Raw genomic sequence first — 22409 nt, 5'->3', positions numbered from 1 at the left:
GCACAGGAATAAATTTAACATAAAATGTGCTGCAAAACTTCTTTGTACCTGAAAGAAACTAAAGAAGACTTGAACAAATGAAAGCCATCTCCTGTTGTTGAATACGATGAACCCAACAGTCATCAGTTCTCCTTCTGTTAATTTATAATATTGGTGTAATCCCAGTAAACATATCAACAAGTTATTTTATATAGTTAGATAGGTTGATACTAAACTTCAGATAGAAAAAACAAACATGCTAAAAAAACATTGAAAAAGGAAAAGCAGGGATGGCAGTTGGGGGAGGACCAGCCTCACTAGACATTAAAACATGCTGTAAGAGTAGACTTTAAAAGGTTCTCATCACAAAAGATAAAATTAGATCCATATCTCTTACCACACAAACAAAAAAGTTCCCAGTATATTAAGATGAAAACACATGTGTACATGAAAAAAACTGAGTTCCTCTTTAACTTTGGCGCAGAGAAAAGCTTTCTCACTATAACTTAGAACCCAAAGACAATAAAAATAAAAATGGATGAGGCACTTCCCTCATGGCACAATGGTTAAGAATCTGCCTGCCAATGCAGGGGACACGGGTTCGAGCCCTGGTCCGGGAAGATCCCACATGCCGTGGAGCAACTAAGCCCATGAGTTACAACTGCTGAGCCCACGTGCCTAGAGCCCGTGCTCCACAACAAGAGAAGCCGCTGCAATGAGAAGCCCGTGCCCTGCAACGAAGAGTAGCCCCTGCTTGCCGCAACTAGCGAAAGCCCATATGCAGCAACGAAGACCCAGTGCAGCCAAAGATAAATAAATTAATTTAAAAAAAAAAGAGGACGGACATAAATTATTAAAAAAAAAAAGGATGACTTTGATTACCTTTTTAAAAATCCCATTATAAAATATACCATAAACAAAAGACAGCTGACAGACTCGGAGACAATATTCACAACTTACACCGCAGACAAAGGGCTAACATCCCTGATATATAAAGAACTATTAAAAATTTCAGGACAAAGGACTAAAAACCCAGGTAGAAAAATGGGGGGACGACAGGAACAACAGATTCACAAAATATAAAAATAGCCCCCAAACATGAAAAAGTGGTCAGACTCAGAATTAGAGAAATGCAGATTCAAAAATCACAGATACCATTTCTCACATAAAGACTGGCAGACATTTTTTAAATGACAGCATATTGTTAGCGAAGTTATGGAGAGACAGGCCCTTCAGACATTGCTGGTGAGAATGTAAGTCTTTTTGTACATAAGTACATACGTCTTTTTATATAACTGACTCTTCGAACCAGAGAAATATTTCACAGACCAACAAATATCAAAACAATTAAAGCGTCATGGAGGGAAATTTGAAAATACAGAACCTCTTGACCCAGCGATCCCTCTACAAGGAATTTACCCTAAAGATAGGCCTCCAACAGTACAGAAATGCATATGCAAAAGACTGGAAACATCCTAAATGCCTATACATAGGAAAGTGGTTGAGTAAACTATGGAACACTCACAAAAAGGAGAGCTATGTACCTATTTTTTAAATAAGGAAAATGATATAAATTGATAGGAAGTACTCTCGGGACATGCTGTTAACTGAAAAAGCAAAGCTTGAAAGATAACCTAGGATATGCAACTTTTCACATAAGGAAGAATATACTATAAGGGAATATACAGCTATCTTCTCATTTATACAAAAAAAAATATGTGAAAGATAAAGATAAACCAAAAACTAAAGGGGCCGGTTATTTATAGAGGGCAGATGGGAAAAGGGGTAGGAAGAAGGAGAAATGGGAAGAAGGTAGCAGGGACGAGGAGGGAGTGACTCCTGGGCATATGTCTTTTTGTGTAGCTCTGACTCTTAGAACCATAAAAGTATTTCACATACCCCCTAAATTTGAAAACAGTTAAAACCAATCAGTATGCGAAGGGAACTCAAAATGAAATACAAGCCCTAACAAATGACTCGGTGTTTTTCATAAGGATATAGTCTAGTAATTCTGAAATTACTTTGTGTATAGAACAGAACTGAACAATATGTAAATTGATTTAGATAATGAGAACTGCTTTTCTTAATGTTGGAGAAAGAACTTATAAATAAGGACAGGGAGAAGGGTAAAATGTACCCTCTAGTTTTGGATTGGAGTTAGAGGTATTTGCATAAACTCATGATTACATACACACATAAATGCTGAGATGCAGAGTATATATGTATGCATTAGTGTACATACACATTTCCTACCTGTGTTCACTGAGAGGGCCTAGAAGCAGTAAGTCCCCGGGAATAATGCAGACCCAACGCCCAGATCTTAGTCTCTGAACACCATCTTCCGATAAAAGAGATGAGCCTGGAAAATCTTGTGATTCCAAAAATAAGGATTTGAACAAAATAAAATAAGAATTTGGAACAATTTGAGCAACAAAATAATGGCAAGTTTGGATTTTAATCCACAAGTGTGTGAGTTTTCTGTTCTGTATGACGAATTATCACAAATTTTGCAGCTTAGAACAGCACACATTTATTATCTCACATTTTCTCTAGCCAGGAGTCCAGGCACAGCCTCACTGGGTCCTCTTCTCAGGGTCACAAGGCTGTAGTCAGGGTGTTGGATGGTCTCGTTTTCATCTGGAGGCTCAACTAGGGAATAGTCTGCTTCCAATCTCATTCAGATTGTTAGAAGAATTCATTTCCAGTGGTTGTAGAAGTGAGGCCCTCAGGTTCCAGAGGCTGCCTGTCCTTGCCATGTGGCCCAGTTCACATCACAGAAGCTTACTTCTTCAAGGCCATCAGGAGCCTCCTTCAGCTCAGAGAAGCCCTAAGTCCTCTTTTAACATCAGGCCTACACAGGGCTATCTCCCTTTTGATTTTTTCAGAGTCAACCGGTTAGGGACTTTAATTACATCTGTAAAATCGCTTTAACTTTGCCATATAAAATAATTTTAGGAATGATAGCCCATCGCTTTTGTTATATTCTTTGGCTAGAAGCCAAGTCACAGGTTCTGCCCTCAGTGAAGAGGTGGAGATTACAGAAGAGTGTGACTCATTGGAAGTCATTCTGTAGTGTGTCTACCACACTGAGTCTGGATACCAACAGTCAAATAAATACATAAACAAGTAGAGAAGAAGAGATAGTTCTTCCTTGTAATAGATTCCCATTAACAAATGTGGAAGGAAAGAGGGAAATAAAGAATCGCTGTTAGCAAACACCACTGTAATAAATGTTGCAGACAAGATTCTCTAATGGATGCTAAAATTAGTGGATGCAGGTTTGAGGAGACACAGGATTTGCATAGTCTCAAATACCTCTTAAGATACTTATCAATTACCAAGGGCAGAATAGTAACTTTTTATTGGAGCTTGGTGGACAACAGCTTTGCCTAGTAATCAAGGTAAAGGTTACCACAATGAAACATCAATGTCATGAACCCCTTGGTAGAATGAACTGGGAAGGGCGTGACACTTTTGTGGTACCAAAGTGCGCTACCTAGTTTCAATCATGACCCAATAACAGACTAAGCCAAATTGAAGAACATTCTACAAAATGACTGGTCAGCACTCTTCAAAAGCATCAAGGTCATAAAATATAAGGAAAGACTGATTAGACTGAAGGAGACTAGGGAGAAATAACAACTAAATGCGATATGAGACCCTAGAATGGAAAAAGAGACGTTAAGTGGAAAAATTGGTGAAATTCAAATATCTTTAATGAATAATCTTGTACCATCTTGTTCCTCTTGATAATTATATAAAGGTTCTATAAGATATGAACACAGGGGAGGTGGATTAAGGAATATAAGGCAGCTCCTTGTATAGCTTTATAACTTTTGTCTGAGTCTAAAATTCATTAAACATAGAGCTTTTTTGTAAAAAATTATAGTATAGACTTGTGCTTACAGTATTAAGTCAGCAAAAGTAGAAATTCAGGTGACTTATTGATGTTTCATTTTTTTGTTTGTTGCACCAAAATTTAGGACAATATTGTGTACATAGTCACTGAAGAATGAATACATCAGTGTGAAGTGGTGGAATTTATTCTATCTCACAGGATAGTTGTTTTCCAGTTTTTTCCCCCCATTATGCTTACATCGTTATAGACACAGACTAAGGGGAAAATGGGGCTTTCTTTATTTTTTTATTTTTTGCAATACACGGGCCTCTCACTGCTGTGGCCTCTTCCGTTGTGGAGCACAGGCTCCGGACGTGCAGGCTCAGCGGCCGTGGCTCACGGGCCCAGCCGCTCGGCGGCATGTGGGATCTTCCCGGATCGGGGCACGAACCCCTGTCCCCTGCATTGGCAGGTGGACTCTCAACCACTGCGCCACCAGGGAAGCCCGGGGCTTTCTTTAAAAACTCAGTTTTAATGTTAAAGCCTTCTTGTGAATTTGGTTTATTTACTATATATGGCAACATTCTCTTTTAAAATAATTACCAAGAGGTTTTACTTACGTCAAACATGTATCATAAAAATCCATGGTTTTGGAGGTGTTCAGTCAATTCAGTTGGTTCAAAGGGCTCTACATTTTCTTCTTTATATGGACAGTGGACAGAAATGAGCATTCTATATTATGTTTCTCAGACATGCTTTCTGATTCATCATCTGCTGTGACGGTGCTTATACCTGTGCTAATGGTGGATGAAGTTATTTCTTAGTAACTATGCAGCTACTGATGGAACGATAGGGGTTGGAAGCAAATGGAGAATTTTAAACAGTTTGGGCAAGTCTGGCTTTACCATGAAAAGGCTCTTGTTTGTTTCTTTAAAGGGTGGATTTAGTAAATGAGTAGATAGCTCATTGCTTTAGAGATATCTCTCTTAGAATTGCACCAGACAACCAGTAGTGCTGCTTGGATATGGAAGTATTTTATGAATTCATGAGAGTTCTTACAGCCTTTTTTATTTTTATTTGAAATATTGTATATAAGAGCAGTGCCTGGGGCGTGCATAGTGTAAGTAGTGGTGTCCAGTATTAACGTAGAATTACTGTTTGTTTTTACTGTCATGAGTCTATGAATCCAGTCTGTCATGCAGAAACAATCATTATAATGTAAGCGCTTGCTGTCTTACTGCAGCTGATTCCCCAGTGACATTTTAGAAAGTCAGTATTTGGCTGCAGAGTGCTTTAAGTTTCTAAATGGACTGGAGCTTGGGGGCCTTAGGGTATTTCATAGGAACCACATGACCCTGAGTGGACACACAGCAACTTTTGTTATCTGTAGCCAAGCTGATGGCAGTGTTTACCCTTGAAGTTGTTTTCACCCAAAATGTAAGTGTTTTTTACTTTATATTTAATTACTTGGTACTAATACTAATTTATTACAGCTGTCCAAGAGTAAATGATGAATGGGTAAACAAATTCTTTGCTGTCTGTCTAGGTCTTTTATCATCTAGTTGTGGCTCTAACTCCTGCTGGTTTCACAGCACATTTTTCAGTGTCTATAAATTCAGCTCTTGATTTTCACTTTATCTGAGAATGAAAGTGGCAGTTGTACCCAGCAGCATTCAAGTACATTCATAAGTTTTACATTATTTTCTAAAAGTGAGAAACTAAACTCCCAAAAACAGTTTGAGAATTTTTTATAGTTGTATTTTAACAACTCTTTATACCTATTATCTAGATGGAAAATCATCTTCCTGCCTCTCTGGCTGTCACAGATACAGCTGTTATTAGAGTCAGTTAATGAGGGGTGGTCCTCAGAGACTATTCTTTTCCTGGTCTGTACTCAGGCTGCCTGGCCTAATAGATACGCCATCAGGTAAAAACACAAGAAGGGGTTGTTTTTTGTGTAAAACACCAGGCTCTGCATCACGACCTTTGCTGAGGTGAATTGGTGGTAATCTTCAGTACATTAATTTCCCTCTCTACTCAATAACTGTGATTCCTCTTAGCAATATACAGAACTATGCAAGAAGTGGGTCCTGTGGTGTCAGAGCAGTTCACCTGATCTAGCATGATCACAGACTACTGTACCAGAGGGCTATGTAGGGATATATATATATGCAGGTATATATGGATATGTATGTATATGTGTGTGTGTATTTCTGTCTTTCCAATCTATTTTAGCAAAGGGGGAGGTTAGAAGATAAAAATAGCATGGTCCTCATATGCTTTGTGTATCTGTAGCCATGTTGATGGCAGTGTTTACCCTTCAAGCTGTCACCCAGAATGTAGGTGTTTTTTACTTTATAGTTATTTATTTGGTACTAATACTAATTTACTACAGGTGTCCAAGAGTAAATGAATGGTTAAACAGTGCTTTGAGGATTATGCTAAATTCAACTGCCGTTTTTATTCTATAATACTTTTAGTCTCAGAAATGTATCTAAACTTCTGAGGCAGAAAGTGAGTTGAGATTGTCAGGTGGCTCTGATGATTCTTAAATTTCAAAATCCTGTCTCTAGCCTTCACATGATTCACTGTCTCTCTTTAATTAATAAGATAGTAAATATCTTTTGCTTTAATTCATATTCTCAGATTAAGGACCATTCAATAACAAAGATTTATTAAATATTTGTTATGCTAATGGAGGGATTAAAGGAGTAAAAGGCATATGATTCCTGGCTCGAGGAGCTTACATTATAATTTGAAAAGACAAACAGCAAAAATTAAATAAATGGAAATCAAATAGATGGTAAATATTGCTTTATTGGCAATAAAGATCAAAAGAGATACAGAATAATATTTCTTCTTTAGTGATAATGTACACTTTATTTTATAGTAGTGTGTTTTTTAATTGAGATTTTCCTCTACGTTTTTGTTAAATCTCTGACTTATAAAGATTTTTTAGAAGTCGCTTGATATTACTATATTGAATAAATATTACCAATGAAAAATTGTTGGCCACTATTCATGCCTTCCCACTTAGAGACTAGTCTAAACTCAGGAGGATGAGTTTAATTCATCAGTCTTGGATTTTGTTAAATGCATTGTCGAAGTGTGTGTCAGGAGATTTCAGCTACAGATTGATTGGTCTGTGAATTTGGGGACTCATACAGTAAGAAACTGAACTTTTCAGGAGGTAATTCGATAAATATGTTTATGCCTGTTTCCTCATTGTTTTACCAAAAATGTGTAAAAATATCACTCTTCGAGCTATATAATTTTCTTTGTGAAGCCATACTTTTGTGAACATGAAGATTAAATTTAACCGTGTCTTGGTTTTGCACAATTGCAACGTTAATGCAGAGGGTTCTCTATCCCCACTTCCCCTCCTGTGTTTTACAGGCAGTCAGATGCCTCCTCAGCCACCTGGGAGCCAGTCAGAATCCAGTTCTCATCCTGCCTTGAGCCAGTCACCAATGCCACAGGAAAGAGGTTGGTCTTCGATTCATATCTTACATACCTTTGCGTTTTGAGTATATAAGGCTTATATGAATTTGCTTACCTATGCACCTCCTTATAAATAATTTTTCAAAGGATATTATGTTTCCTTATCAGATGAAAGTAATAAATAAGAACCTACATGTACCAATAAATACTGAAAAGAAGGATGCTTTCTTGCAGATGGGGTGGTTTTACCAAAGTGCAGTTCAAGACCCAAAGAATATATATGTCCACATAGAACCATGAAGTATACTTCATACGTGACTATAGTCTGATATTTGATCTAGCTGTGTAAAAATGACTATTAATGATTCAATTGGGATATTGGTCCTAAAGAGGTAAAAAAGTATTGTTGAGTATGTGTGTCTGTTTAGCGGGTTGGATCAGTTACTTGTCCCATGATACTTAACAGTAAAATTTTAAACACAGAGTAAGACCTTGTACTGTAGAATTATAGGATCTTAGAACTGGAGCTGACCTGAAAGATTATAGAGTCTGTTCACCTCAATTTATGAATAAAGAATATGAGGACCGCAGAGGTTCTGTGTGACCTTCCCATCCTCAGAAGCAGGTTAGTGCCAGAGCCAGAGAAAAGAATGTGAGCTATTCCTGAAGCCCTTGGACAATCAGGTTGTCCCACATCTGCAAACTCTCTGACCTTTCACTCAGTTCTACATGCTGACCCCCGTGTTATTGCCTTGATTGAAGCCTTAGGCCTCCCTTTGTTTGCTTCTCTCTTCTCTCTCCCCTTCAGAAGTAAAACTACTTTTGTTGATGGTGGAGGTGGTGATTTTAATCCAGATTAGCATAGATTGGGCCTTATAAGCCTGCTGCACCGTCTAGTGCTTTGCCAAATCGCTTCCCACTGCCTGTGGGTCAAGGCTCATCTGCCCCACCCCATGGAGACGCCACTTTCCTTCACTCCCCTTCCTCTTTCACACCCGCCCAGAAGACAGAAACTGCTGGCTTGGTAGCCGATACTTAAAGGCTCCTGACCCCCAGTGTTTATAATTATTACTGTATGGATTGTAAAGACGATGATTTGTTTCTAATTAGAATTATAAGTATAAAGTTTCAGTTATTTTACATATTAAAAACTCAGCAATGTGTTATTTAGAAAGTAATACCAGTGAAAAGATGAATTAGCCTTATCTATCTATCATTCACGTTAAAATGAATGTTTAGTAAGAATAAAATGAAATTTCAATTTCTAATACCTTTACATATTTAACTTTTTTATTATAATGTATAATTAATACTTTAATTCCCTTATCAAAATACTACAATATGTCTTAATAATGGAGTAGTTCATGGTTTTTAAACCTTAGGGTGCACAAGAATCATCTGGAGAACTTGTCACACTAGATTGCTAGGCCACACCCGCAGGTGTCTGATTCAGTAGGTCTGAGGTGTGGAGGCTCACAGTCTGCACTCCTGACAAGTTCCCAGGTGTTGCTGACGCTGCTGACCTGAGGACCGCACTTGGGCAGCCCCTGCCTTATAACGATGCTATAATATGTTTTCATAGTTGTGTGATGTGTGTATTTGTTTCTCTGAACTTTCCACTGTGGCCTCCTGTAAATCAGTCTTGCATCTCACATCCTCTCTATCAATTGCTTGTTCTGTGTTAACTCCTCATATGGCTCTGGTTGTCTAGAAGACATTACAGACGTTCATGGAGAGAGCACTAACGCCAAGCCAGGGGGAATTCTCCCCAAACTCCTTTTCTTGGCCGTGGGTTGTACCTACCTTGTGTGGCTCGGTCAAGGAAGTGAAGAAAAAAGGATAAAAGAAATTATCCTACACTGAAAGCCCACTCAGGCCAGACCCAGGGCTAAAATGAAGATTTTTGTTATTTAATCTTCACCATATCCCTGAAACATCATTCCTACTGCGAGAATTCTGCTAATTTTGCAAGGATCAAAAGATAAGAGATACCTTATTTGGAAGCCCTACAGTTCTAACCTTTACTGCTAAGAACTAAAAAAGAGAACCCCCCCCCTCCACATCCTCCAGTGTCTTTCCAACCCCTTCCTCCTGATAAATGTTTCAGGAATTTTAAAATGTAGAAAACCAAATATGAAGGACGAGATGACAAGAAATGTAGTTAAATCAAACTTTTAACTTCATACATTTGCAAGGCAAAATTGAGGATGTTCCTCTGGTGTCACTGTATGGAAACCACTATGTTGATATGTTTGGGGTTTTTCCCCCCCTCTTATGTATAGTGCGTTTTTGGTAACTATAGTGGATACATAACAATCTGGCTAATATCATGACCATTTCCTTCAAATAGCAAAAATGAGTTTTATGATTTGCGAAATCTGAATTGATTTTTATGAACGTATTCCTCAAACTTCCCCTGAGACTGTGCTGCCTGCACCATGTGCATCCCTTGTGCGCCTTTTGTTGGTTGGACAACCCCTGAGAAGGAAAACTTATTTAAAAATGACTGTTGGATGATACTTTGCCATGCGTGAGTTAAATTTCCTCTAAAATTGGGTAGCAAGTACTTTTTTAAAAAATGGCTTTGTTATTTGTTAAAATCTAGGAAGAAACGTTAGTTCCTGCCTAATGCACTTGATCAGATATTTTAATGGCAAATGACACATTTTAATGATTTGATACGATAATGAAAACCTTTTCCTCGTTTTACCATCATTTGGTATGTACCAACAGTATATATAGTGCAAAATAAATCTAAGAAAACCGTTGCTAGAAAATTCCCCAGTGTTGATTCCCATGTATTGAAAAGTAATTTAACTTCATTTATACCTTTACAGTTTGTATATCTGCCCCCTCCCCTTATTTAAGGAAGTAATGAAAGAAGCAGAGAGGAAAAAAGATACATTGGTGAGTTAGCATCTTATTTTAAAAAATGTATTCTTTCTCAGAAACCATGGACCTTGATAGACAAGATAAGAACATAGCTTCTGTACTGCTGAGTGCTAAAATAACCAAGTTAAACACTTCCTTTTACACTTACTTTGTTTTAACAAGTAAGATTATAAGAGAGTAAGATTCCACAATTATACACATTTTCTTTAATGTACCCACAGGAGATAGATTTTCTTTAATGGCAGAGAATCTAGAAACACACTTGCCCAGAGACAGCTGCACAGAACAGGAGATGCAGCCTACTTTCCTTTGGAGGTGCAGTTTTCTGGGTCGTCTCCAAAGTCCTCGTGGGGGACAGCAGTGCTAACAAACTGCCCTGGAGCTAGGTTCCTGCAGGCCCAAGAAGCTGATCTCTTGCTCTGCTGTCATTCCTTTGTGTTTGGTCTTTGTATCCCCATTCAGGAAGAACATTTATTAATAAACTACATACCCTGTTTAGGAGAAGTTTGCGAATCGGAGGCTGTCCTGGGGTCTGAAGAGCACTGACAACAGCAAGGCCATGCCGTCTCCCCGAAGTTGAGCGCAGAGTCCGTGCCCTGTCCAGATCCCAGGCCCTGCAGTGCCCACCCCCCTCTTCAGCTCAATACCCTCTTCACCTGGTGGTTCTGGTGTCGAGTGTGTCAAAGGACATCAGTCACAAATTCATTTCCCCACATTGTACGTAGGTGAAAATAACTGAATTCCTGTAGTTTTCTCTTCTCCATCTATGAAGGTATACGTGGATATGCCCTTCATAAGTTACAAAAGGGAGGGAGACACTTGGGATGTTTACTGGCCGCTTTATTCTTCTGTAGTATTGTCACTACGTTTCATGTACTTTCCACTATAAAACTTGATTTAGTTCTCTCCTGTTTGCGTATTACGTGGTGCTTCTTACTAACTGAATAAAGAAAATTAGTTCAGATTCTTTGGTTTTAACTTCTTCATTACTGATATAAGTTTTGGCTTGCTTTTTTTTAAAAACGTCAGTTTAGTGTTCTGTAACACATTTGCCATTGGTTTTTATTTTAAACCACATCTTTTCTCTGTAGACCTCATGTAACAACATACAGAATTGCTATTAAAGCATCTCACGCAGAAAATCAAATACAGTACTGTGAATTATATGAACTAAGGCAATGGAGGAACAGTTAGGATAACCCTAAAATACTGAAATACGTTTTACAAGAAAATTGTAGCTAACATGTTTAGATTAGCTTTATCCTTCTTATTCTTTAGCATATATATCTTAAAATTTGAAAAGAGCAATAGGAAATGGCTTATTAGTGGGTTGTCCTGTTTTCCAAGAGGACTTGGAGGGAGTGTGGAATGATTGTCTGAGTAGGTAAATAAGCATAATTATTATTAACATCAAAATGATCACATTTTTAACCCCTGTAAAATGTTAAGCTTCATGAAACCAGCAAGTGCCCTTCTAGTTTATTGGATTAGCAATTAGGTGAAAATGTTTCAAGAAGGCTTATTTATTTGGACAGATGTAGAGAGGTTCAGAATTAATGTTTTGAAAAGCTTTTAATTGAATTCCCTTTTAATTTTCACAGTGGTGTCTAGTTAAATATTCATTTTAATGCTAGTGGTTTTCTGAAGGTCTGAACTAGATCTGGATTCTCAAAATCAACATAGGTTATTTAACCCTTTTCATCTAGTGCGCCAGCAGGGACTTCCTTAGTGTAATCCCATAGTATTTGAATAATTAGAAGGTAGTAATGAGGATTTAATTAGTCCTTGAGATATGCTGAAAGCAGAACCGCTAAGAACTTTCCCTTTTGGACATGGATTGCAAGCAGAACTGATGCTGCTACCGGACCGTGATGTGCTAGAAAATGTATTCTATCACTGGAGGTACTTCTTTGGCACCATTCCGTGACCGTCAGATCTGTACGGAGGGCATCCTGGGTGAAGTCTTCCAGAATTACTGAGTTCCCCAACCCCCAACCTTTATTCTTGTCCAGCCACATGACAGCCTTTTCTTCCTCTCAACTGTTTAAACAGAGTAGCAGTCAAAGTATACAGGTTTCCTGTAGCTAATTGAGAATCAACTGTTACTGTATCAGTGGTGCCCAAATTAGACAAGCTAGACAAGTTGTGTATCTACTCTATAGTTGCAGGACAAGGAAAAAAATAACAAAATTTTGCCGTTTCACATATCTCAAGTATTTAATCCAGCCAAACTTAGTCCTTGACAGCTGTACGTCAAGTGAATCACAGACTCCTCATCTTTGGAATCTGATATTCACAGTGATATTTATCAGTAGCTCCAGTTTGATAAATACGAACAGTGCCATTATCCAGAAAAAGTGTGTAGCAGATGGGGTGAGCTCAGGCATTTAGATGTTCTTTTTGTGTGCTACCATGAGAAGGTGAATCAGAATCTGTGTACTTCAAAAGTATAAGGTTTCAAACTTACATATTCTATGTAGATTGATTGAATAGAATATGTCTTCATTATTCTTATATATTTTTATTCCGTTATTAATCCCAAATGTTAACTGCCTTGGCATAATTTTATTCCCTCTTTAATGAGGTATGTTAGCTTCTTTCAGCATCTGAATAGAATATTCCTTATTAAATTTCTAGGTACATTCTATTTGCTGAGGGCAAGTCTCTCTCTTACTTTTTAATGCCAAGGGCAAGAAAGAGATCTCTTAAAATAAATCCAGCGTCTTACTGTAGCTTAGACTGAACTCTTAGGGCCAGAACTGAAGCTCGTTTATGTTCTGCATCCCTGTGTCTACAGCAGCACCTCCTATATAATAGATGTTCAGCAAAGATTGAGCTGGACAACAGAAAGTAATTCAGCCTTCACAGCCATTCAGAAGTGTCAAATCTTTTCAGAGCACAGAACAACCAAAGAACAAAATATTTCTCGTTCTGAAATGAAGAAAGCTTACCGTATTGATATGTCTCCTTTCAGTTTTCCCATTATAGGTCATTTGCTGGAGCGTAGAGTGTTTCTCTCTCTTGCACCAGATTAAAGCTACCACTTCTGTCTTCCATTCTTCCCAGGCATATTTCTACAACCATACAGACCCGATGTCAGTCTGAGCTGGGGTGCTCGCACCTGGAGCCTTGCACTAAGTGAATTGTCCAGGGGCCAGCCATGCTCTTTATAACCCAGGAATATTTAGATGGAAATAAGTAAAACTTTGGGAAAAAATGTTAATGCTACTAGCTTATTTCCTAGTGATATCTACACCAAAAACCAGTTTTGAAATTTTAAAAATTATTTTTGATCATCTTAATTGACCTAACTCAATTGTTGAGAACAGATTAGCCAGTAAGTATGGAAATGAAGGAGACCACCGAGATAATTGTTCAGGACTTGGAAGTAGGATTTTTTTTTTTTCCTGTTTCTGCAAACTACAGAAATTATTTTGTTGCTCTTTCTATGAGATTCTCAGTTTTAAGTATGACAGTCAGTCTGCAGATGCTGAGATGTTTCACAGGGTAGGTATACTGGTTGTCCGAAAACGATCTCCTAATCTACCTTTCTAATTGTTCTTGCATATAAAAGTGTTCTTATCATTTATATCATGAGCATACTAAATATAAAAAGATGCTGCCTTTCAGGACAAGGGTATTGTCAAAGAGAAAACAGATGTCTTTCCTCAAGCATTGTCGAGTAAACATAGTAGATCAACGTGTTAAGGCATTAATGATAGTCTGCCCCCACCCCCAGATGCAATTAATTTAGCCTCTGCTCTTAATTGAGGATCCTTTTTTATAATCAGTGACAGATGAAAATAAACTCAAATGGGAGGTACTATACAAGAGAGAATATCTACAAAGCTGTTTCTAATTTCTTCAGCCCCAGAACTCTACCTCTGGGCTGGATTGTGGACCAAGCCAAACTAGTCAGTAATGAAGGGAATAACAGTCTAGGAATTGTATTAGGGTTAGTGTTGAATTCCTATTAAGTCTACTATCCAGAGATCTGTTCACCAAAGAGCTCAGAAAACAAGTATCACATACAATAAAGGTCGATTTATATTCATTGAAGAATCATCAGTCTCAATTTTAGAATATTTTAAAAGAAGCAAAGTTTTGTTACTTTTGTATGTGCAGTAATTTTTTTAATTGCCAGTTAAAGCTTGCTTTTAATAGTTAACACTCATTTGTAATTGGCTCATTATTCTTCAGTGAAAGTATTTGAGAATATCTGGATCTTAGGTAAATTCAGCATTGCGTGCACTTATTTCTAAAAACATGTTTTCTCCTGTGCTTTTTGGGTCTGTGACCTCAGTGAAAGACTGCTGTCTGCCTCGTTTCTCAAGCCAGAAAGCTAGAAGGCATCCTTGATGTCTTTTTCTCTCCCATCTGCCCTACACTAGTCATCCCATTCTGCGACCTCCACCCCTGGGTTGTTTCTCACAGGTCCCCCTTTCTTGGCTTTCACTGTCACGACCCCTGCCCAGGCCACCGAGGCATCATCAGCACCTCCCAACCACTCTTCCTGTCTCAGCTTTGCTCCCGTCCATTCCACTTCCATGCTGCATCCAGAATGATCTTTCCAGAAGACTGGTGAGATCATGTCATTTCCTTCATAAAAGCCTTGAAGAGCTTGCCGTTGCCTTCGGAGAAAGGCTTTACTGATGCACTTGGTTACTAGGCCCCTTCTCATCCCTTTCAGCCTCCCTTTGTGGTCTCGCTCCCATCACACCACTGCCTCACAGTCTCTGGCTACACTGAGTCCCTTCTGGGATCTTCATGTAAGCTCCTCTCCGACCCTTTTGCCACCCACCCACTCCTCAACCCCCACCCCACCCCATCCCTTGCCCATCTTTACTCACCCTTCATGTCCTCCGAACAGCCTGGCACCTGTTAGGTCCCTGAGTCCAGTCCGCGTTTACTGAGAGAACAAAGAACAAAGGCCTGCCCCACAGGCCGGGCACCGTCCCACCCAGGCAGGCGGTACTCAGGACCCCTTGCTGGGGTTACCAGTGGAGTTCTCTCCCAGCGAGAGCTCTGTGAGTACCATGTGGCCTTGTTCAGTGTCAGAGCTCCAGTGCCTCTTACAGTACATTCTTTTCCTCATCTTAACCTTTAGGCAGTTTGGAACCAAAAAATTTGCGTTTAGGTGCAGACTTATCACTAACTGGTTTTGTGACCTTGGATGGTTAATTAAATCTCTGCTTCCTCATTTGTAAAATGGGGATCAGAGCATCCTGTGGATATGTTGTATGGATCAAATGCAACCTCGTATCCAAAAGTTATGTATTGCAAAGCACTGTGCAAATGTTGATAATAAGCGTAAGCATCCGGCACAGATGACTCAGGTGAGACCTGGGTCGAAAGCCTTAAAAGGTGGTTTCTCTGCTTCTTCCAGCACATAGTGACACACACAGTTGGCTTTGCCCTCAGCACTGAAGCGGACTTTTGCAGCTAAAACTCCAAAGAATTGTACAAGGGAAGGCCGGGTATTTTGCCCCCATCTACCATCTGGGTAATTTGTCTGGTCCCTCCCCTGACTCTCATTTTCCTGATGATGGATGATGTCAGCAGCCGAGAGGGCTTTGTGGGCGTGGATGGGGAGAACTTAGATGCTGTTGCCTGTGCCTCCGAATATAGGGCGCTGTAGTGGCAGGGAAGGAAGAGGGAGCGATTCTGCCAGTTAACCTGAGAGCACAGCTGGGAGAACACTGGGGGGCCCGGGTTACAGCCTTGAATGGGTCATTAGTTTCTGTCTTCCTCAGAGCAGTTCATGTTGTGAAGAGAAGCAGGCAGGCAAATAAACACCGAAGATATTAAAATGTAACAAGAATATTCTTTAAAATCTATTTTTCTCTCCAAATGGGAATCTGACACCTATTTGTGATGAGAAATCACTCTGTGTTTACAGTCGGAGGCTCCCTGCTAAGGTGGTACAGCGTGTGACCATTATTTCACACATGTGGAGAAACATCTTTTAGTGAACTGCCTTGAAGAAACAAGGCAGTTGTTCTGTGAATTTTTAACAGATGCCAACATGACGATAAATTGTCCACGTGCCAAAGGCAAAACGCGCCTGGCTTTTTGGTGGCTTATGGAACCCTGGGTGTTTTGTGGGTGTCCTGACGGCGCTGGAGCTCTGCCAGCCGAAGAGGCACCTCTGACGAAGGAATCCCATTTGTGTGTAGTTGGTACTGCGCCCGATTGCTCTCCTGCAGTAGCCTGAGCACGGTGGCTCTTCCTGTGCTGTGCTCTTTTTCATGGGTGGCATGAACCATGATTTGGGCCTTGGGCTTAACGTTGCTTTTTCTAACAGGATTCAAGGTCTCCAGTGATGACGTTGCAGAGTTTGTTGTCTTGCACCAAGAGGGAAAGGGTATACAGCTGGAGGCTCAGGTCCATGTTAAAATGCCTTCCAGTTTAATTTTCTGAAACTCCCTGGGTTTGCTCCATTATTTATTTGACTTTCTTTCTAAATCAGTTTTGTAACAGCCTTCAACTTAGGGATGCATGTTCATTGGATGGTCCTTTAACCCATCAGTGACCCTTGTGGAGCTGTGATAACCTGTCATTGCTTATTTGGATTCATGGTGCTTTCCTCTGTATTTTTCTGTGTAGCATCTCCTCCAGATAGGACTTAAGGCCTGAGTATAATTTCATTCTATTTTTGAGAATTTTTAAAGTACTTCTAAAGATAAGCTGTATCTCTGTCTTTGCAGTGAAGAGTTTTTCTTCATTCATATTGCGTAGAAGCATTCTGTATTCATTTCATCCCTTATATGGAAAATGTGATTTGTTTATAAGGACTACATAGATCAGTTGCTTGAGAAAATTTTTTTGATCTGCTAAGGTTTAGATAGTCACAGTGGATTTTTCTTTTCTCTAAGAATTTTCTTTTTTTCAAATAAGAGAATCATATAGCATTTTTTAAAATATTAAGTGGAAAAATACCCACTTAATAAACCACAAATAGTATGGTGTTGAAGAAAATATTTAAAAGGTCTTGAAAACTCACTTATCTGATAATAACATAGATAGACATTTTAGAAATGCCAATTCTCTGTTAGGCCAGTTTTCTAAGATTTCAAGATAGCAATGTGTTTTCTTAAAAACACATTAAGAAAAAGAGAAGCATCTTTGGCTTAATTAGTCTTTAATACTGGCCTCTGTATAAAGATTGAAGTAGCATTTTCCCTAGACTTAACATGACTTATACTGCCATGCAATATTTAGAATAGATTGTTTGTCTAGGAATTTTCCATTGATTAATAATATAAATATTTGTAGGGGAATGACCCTAATGAAAACCATTCTCAACCTGCAGACTGAATAACTCCAGATGAGGTCCTGCCTTCAGCTATTGGATACATGGAAAACGGCATTCAGAAAATTATCAAACTGTGGGGACTTCCCTGGTGGTCCAGTGGTTAAGACTCCGTGCTTCCAGTGTAGGGAGCGCGGGTTTGATCCTTGGTCAGGGAACTAGGATCCCACATGCTGTGTGGCACAGCCAGAAAGTTAAAAGAAAAATTATCAAGTTGTAATTAAATATCTAAGTGAACCCATGTGCCTTTGCAATAAACTTCAGGACAAGTTGTAAAGCTCTTACTAGGTGGTGGAAACGAGCCTGGCCAAGATGGGGCCTGTCTCACATGAGCTCCAGGGCCCCTTGCCAAGCCCCCAGCAGAAGAGCAGTACGCCCTGATGCTTGGGCGAGGTCTCGGGGGTTTTCCTTTATAACCAGAAAGAGAAAAGTCTTATTTCAGACTCTGGTCTCCCTTCAAACCCCACAAAAAACCCTAATGGATTGATTCATCCTTGCATAAATGTTTATCAAGCTAGTGATTATCATACGTGCTCGTGATCCAGTAACAAACAGAAATCGAGATCCTTGCTCTTTATATCGAGTCTATTCAGGCACTTGATAGGACTCATACCTATTTCTGTGTATCTGTGTACCTTTCTTCTCTTCCTTCTCCCCGCTCCTTCCGCTCCCCAGTCCCACTCTCCCTCTCTTAATAGGCAAACTCCGGGGACTCTGCAGGATTGGGAAGGATGTACACTGAGTCTTCCGCCCCTCAGAGCTAAGCAGTACTAGAGTTGTTGGTTAAGTGGCCTGAAACTGACAAGCTTCAGTCCTCTGAGCCGAGTAACATGGGCAGCCAGTTATTTCTGGAACTAGCTGTCAGGGAAAGGACACTGGTTTCTGGATAGTGCGCTGAGTGGGGAACGCTACCCATCAGCTGTAACTGGCTCTGGTGGAGGAGGTGCAGAGCTGGCAGGCCAGCACAGTGACACAGAGCTGTGTGCTACCTGGGGAAAGGCACCAAGCCATTTGCCAGGAGGCCACAGGGTGCGGCATTTATCACTCGGTGAATTCAGCGCAGTCCAGGGATGTGCGGCACTTCCTGACTTAGCCGCAGTGAATGGCTTGAAGGGGAGCCTGGCAAGGGAGGCTAGTTTGAAAACTTGGAGTCATTCAGCTGGGAAATAAATGGTGGATTGTATTAAAAATAATATGAATAATAACACCTGTCACTTATTGAGCCTCTGCTCTGTGTGCAGGCACTGAGCTGTACGCTTTACATAACGTTTTCTCATTTACTCTTATGAGGTGGGCTCCGTTGTCATGCACCTTTCTCAGAGAAGGAAACTGAGGCTTCACTGTTAACTAACTTGCCTGAAGTCACCTAACCATAAGTGGTGAAGCTAAAATTTGAATTTGCAGTGACCGTGGAGACGGGCAGAGCGAATGCACACGGCAGGTATTTAGGTGATAGAAATAACGGTGCTTCTGGGCCATTAACTGTCAGTGGTTCTTTTTTTGAGGGAAGGGGGATCTCTCCCCTTATTTTCTTTTTATTTTTTTGATTTATTTATTTTATTTATTTACTTTTGGCTGCATTGGGTCTTCATTGCTGCCCGCAGGCTTTGTCTAGTTGCGGCGAGCGGGGGCTACTGTTCATTGTGGTGCGCGGGCTTCTCATTGCGGTGGCTTCTCTTGTGGAGCACGGGCTCTAGGCACGCGGGCTCAGCAGTTGTGGCTCACAGGCTTAGTTGCTCCGCGGCATGTGGGATCTTCCCGAACCAGGGCTCGAATCCGTGTCCCCGGCATTGGCAGGTGGATTCTTAACCACTGCGCCACCAGGGAAGCCCTCAGTTGTTCTTTTTTTGAATAGCTGTCCTCCTTTCCCCAGAAATGATTACTTGAATATACTCACTCTGAAACAAGGAGCCAGACCATCACAGTTATTAAGCTGTTTTCCCAAAGTAACAGTAAATGGGTTCTGAATGAAGATGTTTTCTTATTCATTAAAAACCTGTACTATTTGGTTCCAGTTCTCTGCCAGTCACTTTGCGTGGTCCTGAGGAGTCAGATACGAAGAGAGTGTGTTGTTTAAAGCCTCAGTGCTCACAATCTGGGGGGAGATAGTCACCCCAGCAAATGATGGCAGTGTGACAACTTCTCTGTCTCAGCTAACATACAGCATATGAAAGTGTCTGCTTTTCTGGAAGGCCAGGGAATGCCATGGAAGCCGCAGGAGACAGAGCCAGGAAGGATAGGAGCACGTCAGTGTCGTGGAGGCAGACGGCCCTCTGGGCACACTGTGAACCAGTGTTCGGTAGAGGACACAGTCTAGCATTCTGTTCCCAAACTGCGCCGCTCAGTCGTGTGTTTTTTCAGTGAGAAAAATATATAAAATATCAGACAACATTGCACATAATCAGGGTAGAAATTGTTTTGTGAAGAGTACAGTGTGTGTGAATACTGAATGTGAATATATAAACACGTGCATACTCACCTATATACATTGAATCATGGTATATGATATATTTCTTTACTATGGATTGTGGTTAAAAAAAAAAGTTTGAAAGTGGTTTCAGCGAATTAACCTCTGTGAGCCTCAATGTCTTCATAGTTGTTTTGAAGTTTAAAAGGACAAGTAATGAACAAAGCCATTAGCACATAATATCTGCTCATTAAATGTCAACTGTTGTTATTAGATCAGTGAATAGCCCATTACCAGGAACATGAGAGGTAGTCAATAAATAATGGTTAAGTGAGTGAATGTGTGAACGTTTACAGGTCGAAAGCAACCTGGTGCCTGCAGGGAGGTAAAAGTGGGAGTGATCGAATCAGAGCGGGGTCGCCATGATGACCGTGTAGCCATGATGGGGAAATAGGTCAGGTCACATTTTGAAGAGACTTGATTGCTGGGCTGATGAGTTTGGCTTCATTCTGTTAAGCAGTCAAGAGCCATTGACTAGTTTTGTTGAACAGACACTGTTGAACATCCCTGGAGAGATGAGAAGGGTCGGAATTCAGAGCATCAAGTGGAGGCCCTGCCTTGGATGCAAGGACGAGGTTTCCTTTTGAAAGTAGGAAAGTCCATAAAGATGGGACATGGATGTCAGTGTCCGTAGGTGAGAGGGCAGGCCGTTGTAGAGGGGTGATGCTGCCTTTTCCTGTGGTTTCTTTACACTTAGCAGCAGAATTAGGGGAAGCCTTCAAGAAAGGGATTGTAAATGCTAAACCAACCATTCACAAGACCTAACCAAACAAAAGGGTGCCCAGTGACCACTAGGATTCAGCTGAAGGCAGGAAATTTGGCTTCCAAGAATATACGTTGTGGCATCCACTTCACCGGTCAGACATAGTCTTAGTCTTATTCGGATCTAGTTTGATTTACCTGCATCCTAACTTCAGCTAAGGTCTCAGCTTAAATAGGACTTCTTTGGGGAAATTTCACTGTCCCTAGTCTAAGTTGGGTCCTCCTCTTATACCCTCAGAGTTCCTGTACTTCTGTTTTCTTATACTCATACTTAACTTTTAGTTGTTTATTAGATGGCCGTCTCTGCCACTAGGATGTGAGGTCCACGAGGGCAGACACTGTTTTGCTCATGGTTTACATCCTCAGCACCGAGGATGCTGCCTGGAATCTCGTTCGGTTGCTCTGTGACTTTAGTTTATCATTTTTCCCTGTTGATAGGTTTTCTTTTCTTTCTTTCTTTGTTTTTTCCCCAAGATTTTTGTTTTTTGATGTGGACCATTTTTTTAAGTCTATATTGAATTTGTTACAATATTGCTTCTGTTTTATATTTTGGTTTTTTGGCCACGAGGCATGTGGGATCTTAGCTTCTCAACCAGGGATCGAACCTGCACCCCTTGCATTAGAAGGCGAAGTCTTAACCACTGGACTACCAGGGAAGTCCCCAGGTTTTATTTTCTACTCAACTAAATGGTAATTCTTCAAGGACAAGGATCATATCTTTTACTTTTTTTTTTTAATGCTCTCTTATTCTTACCACAGCTCCATGAATGCCAGAGTAAAATTAGGGCATGCTGATAGAAGATTTGTGTATCATTATTGTGGATTGAGTTACCAGTATGATAGCTTAGATCAGAACTCACACAGTGAATGGAGAGCTTGTAGCATCACCAAAAAGGCAATAGTAATGCCTTTGTATAGCATTTTCATGGTGTGTTTCAGTTTAGAAAAGCACAGTCACATACGTTTTTCTTATTTGACTCTCAGAATGATCTTGGAAGCCAGGACAGGAAGTGCATTCACTGTTTCATACAAGAGAACCCATGAGTCCACACAGTGGATGGTGGAGGCAGCCTCTAACCCACATGTGATTTCAAACAGATGGTGTGTGCGTGTGTATATGTGTGTGTGTGTGTGTGTGTGTCCTATTACTACATTACCTTCTCTCTCAGAATAGAGCCTGCGCCTCTTCATCTGGAGTTTGGTTGTACAAGTGTTCGTGATTGCATACACATGTAATGAAGGACTCAAAAATAGTAAATCCATTTATATAAGCCTTCTATGCATGTATTTTATGGATGAAGTGTACAAATCATTTTCATATAGTTTCTAAGATTTTTATTTCAGTAAGTTCTTTTATATAATGTAAATAATAATTATCTAAATTAGTACTTTTTTCCAAAGTTTGAATTTTCCATGTAAGATTATTTACCTAGGGCATATAATTCCATAATACATCTAGAAATTCAACATACTTTTATAATATATGGGAAATTCACTTTATACTTTCTAAATTTTCCTTACTAGATAGTCAGGTTTTCTAAACTCAGATGGTTTATAACTAGAAAAATTTCACAACTTTAAAAAAAAGAAAAAAACAGCTTCATTCTCTCAGCTGTCAGTTTTTCTGTTCATAAACTGTGTTACAAGCTGCCATTTTATGATAACTTTCTAAAGGAAGCAAAATACAATCAAATATGTCACCATAAATAGAAAATTAT

At 39.8% G+C, this 22409-nt stretch overlaps 1 protein-coding gene and 1 long non-coding RNA gene across 5 annotated transcripts in view; both read left to right on the top strand.

The window, feature by feature from the left end:
• ARID1B (AT-rich interaction domain 1B) overlaps positions 1 to 22409 on the top strand; it is a 411713-nt gene that overhangs the window by 310373 nt on the left and 78931 nt on the right. For all 4 annotated transcript variants that reach the window (XM_067701689.1, XM_067701687.1, XM_067701686.1 and 1 more), the window contains one exon: positions 7214 to 7303. In XM_067701689.1, the coding sequence (XP_067557790.1) occupies positions 7214 to 7303 (90 nt within the window). The remainder of the gene's footprint in view (positions 1 to 7213; positions 7304 to 22409) is intronic.
• LOC137204934 (uncharacterized) lies at positions 9390 to 11114 on the top strand. Its single transcript, XR_010933914.1, has 2 exons — positions 9390 to 10165; positions 10613 to 11114. It is a non-coding gene; the product is annotated as an uncharacterized lncRNA (long non-coding RNA).

The sequence above is a fragment of the Pseudorca crassidens genome, chromosome 13, assembly GCF_039906515.1.
Source record: "Pseudorca crassidens isolate mPseCra1 chromosome 13, mPseCra1.hap1, whole genome shotgun sequence".
In the NCBI taxonomy this organism is placed as follows: domain Eukaryota; kingdom Metazoa; phylum Chordata; class Mammalia; order Artiodactyla; family Delphinidae; genus Pseudorca; species Pseudorca crassidens.
The sequence above is the reverse complement of the archived record's forward strand: the minus strand, read 5'-3'. Positions and strand labels throughout refer to the sequence as shown.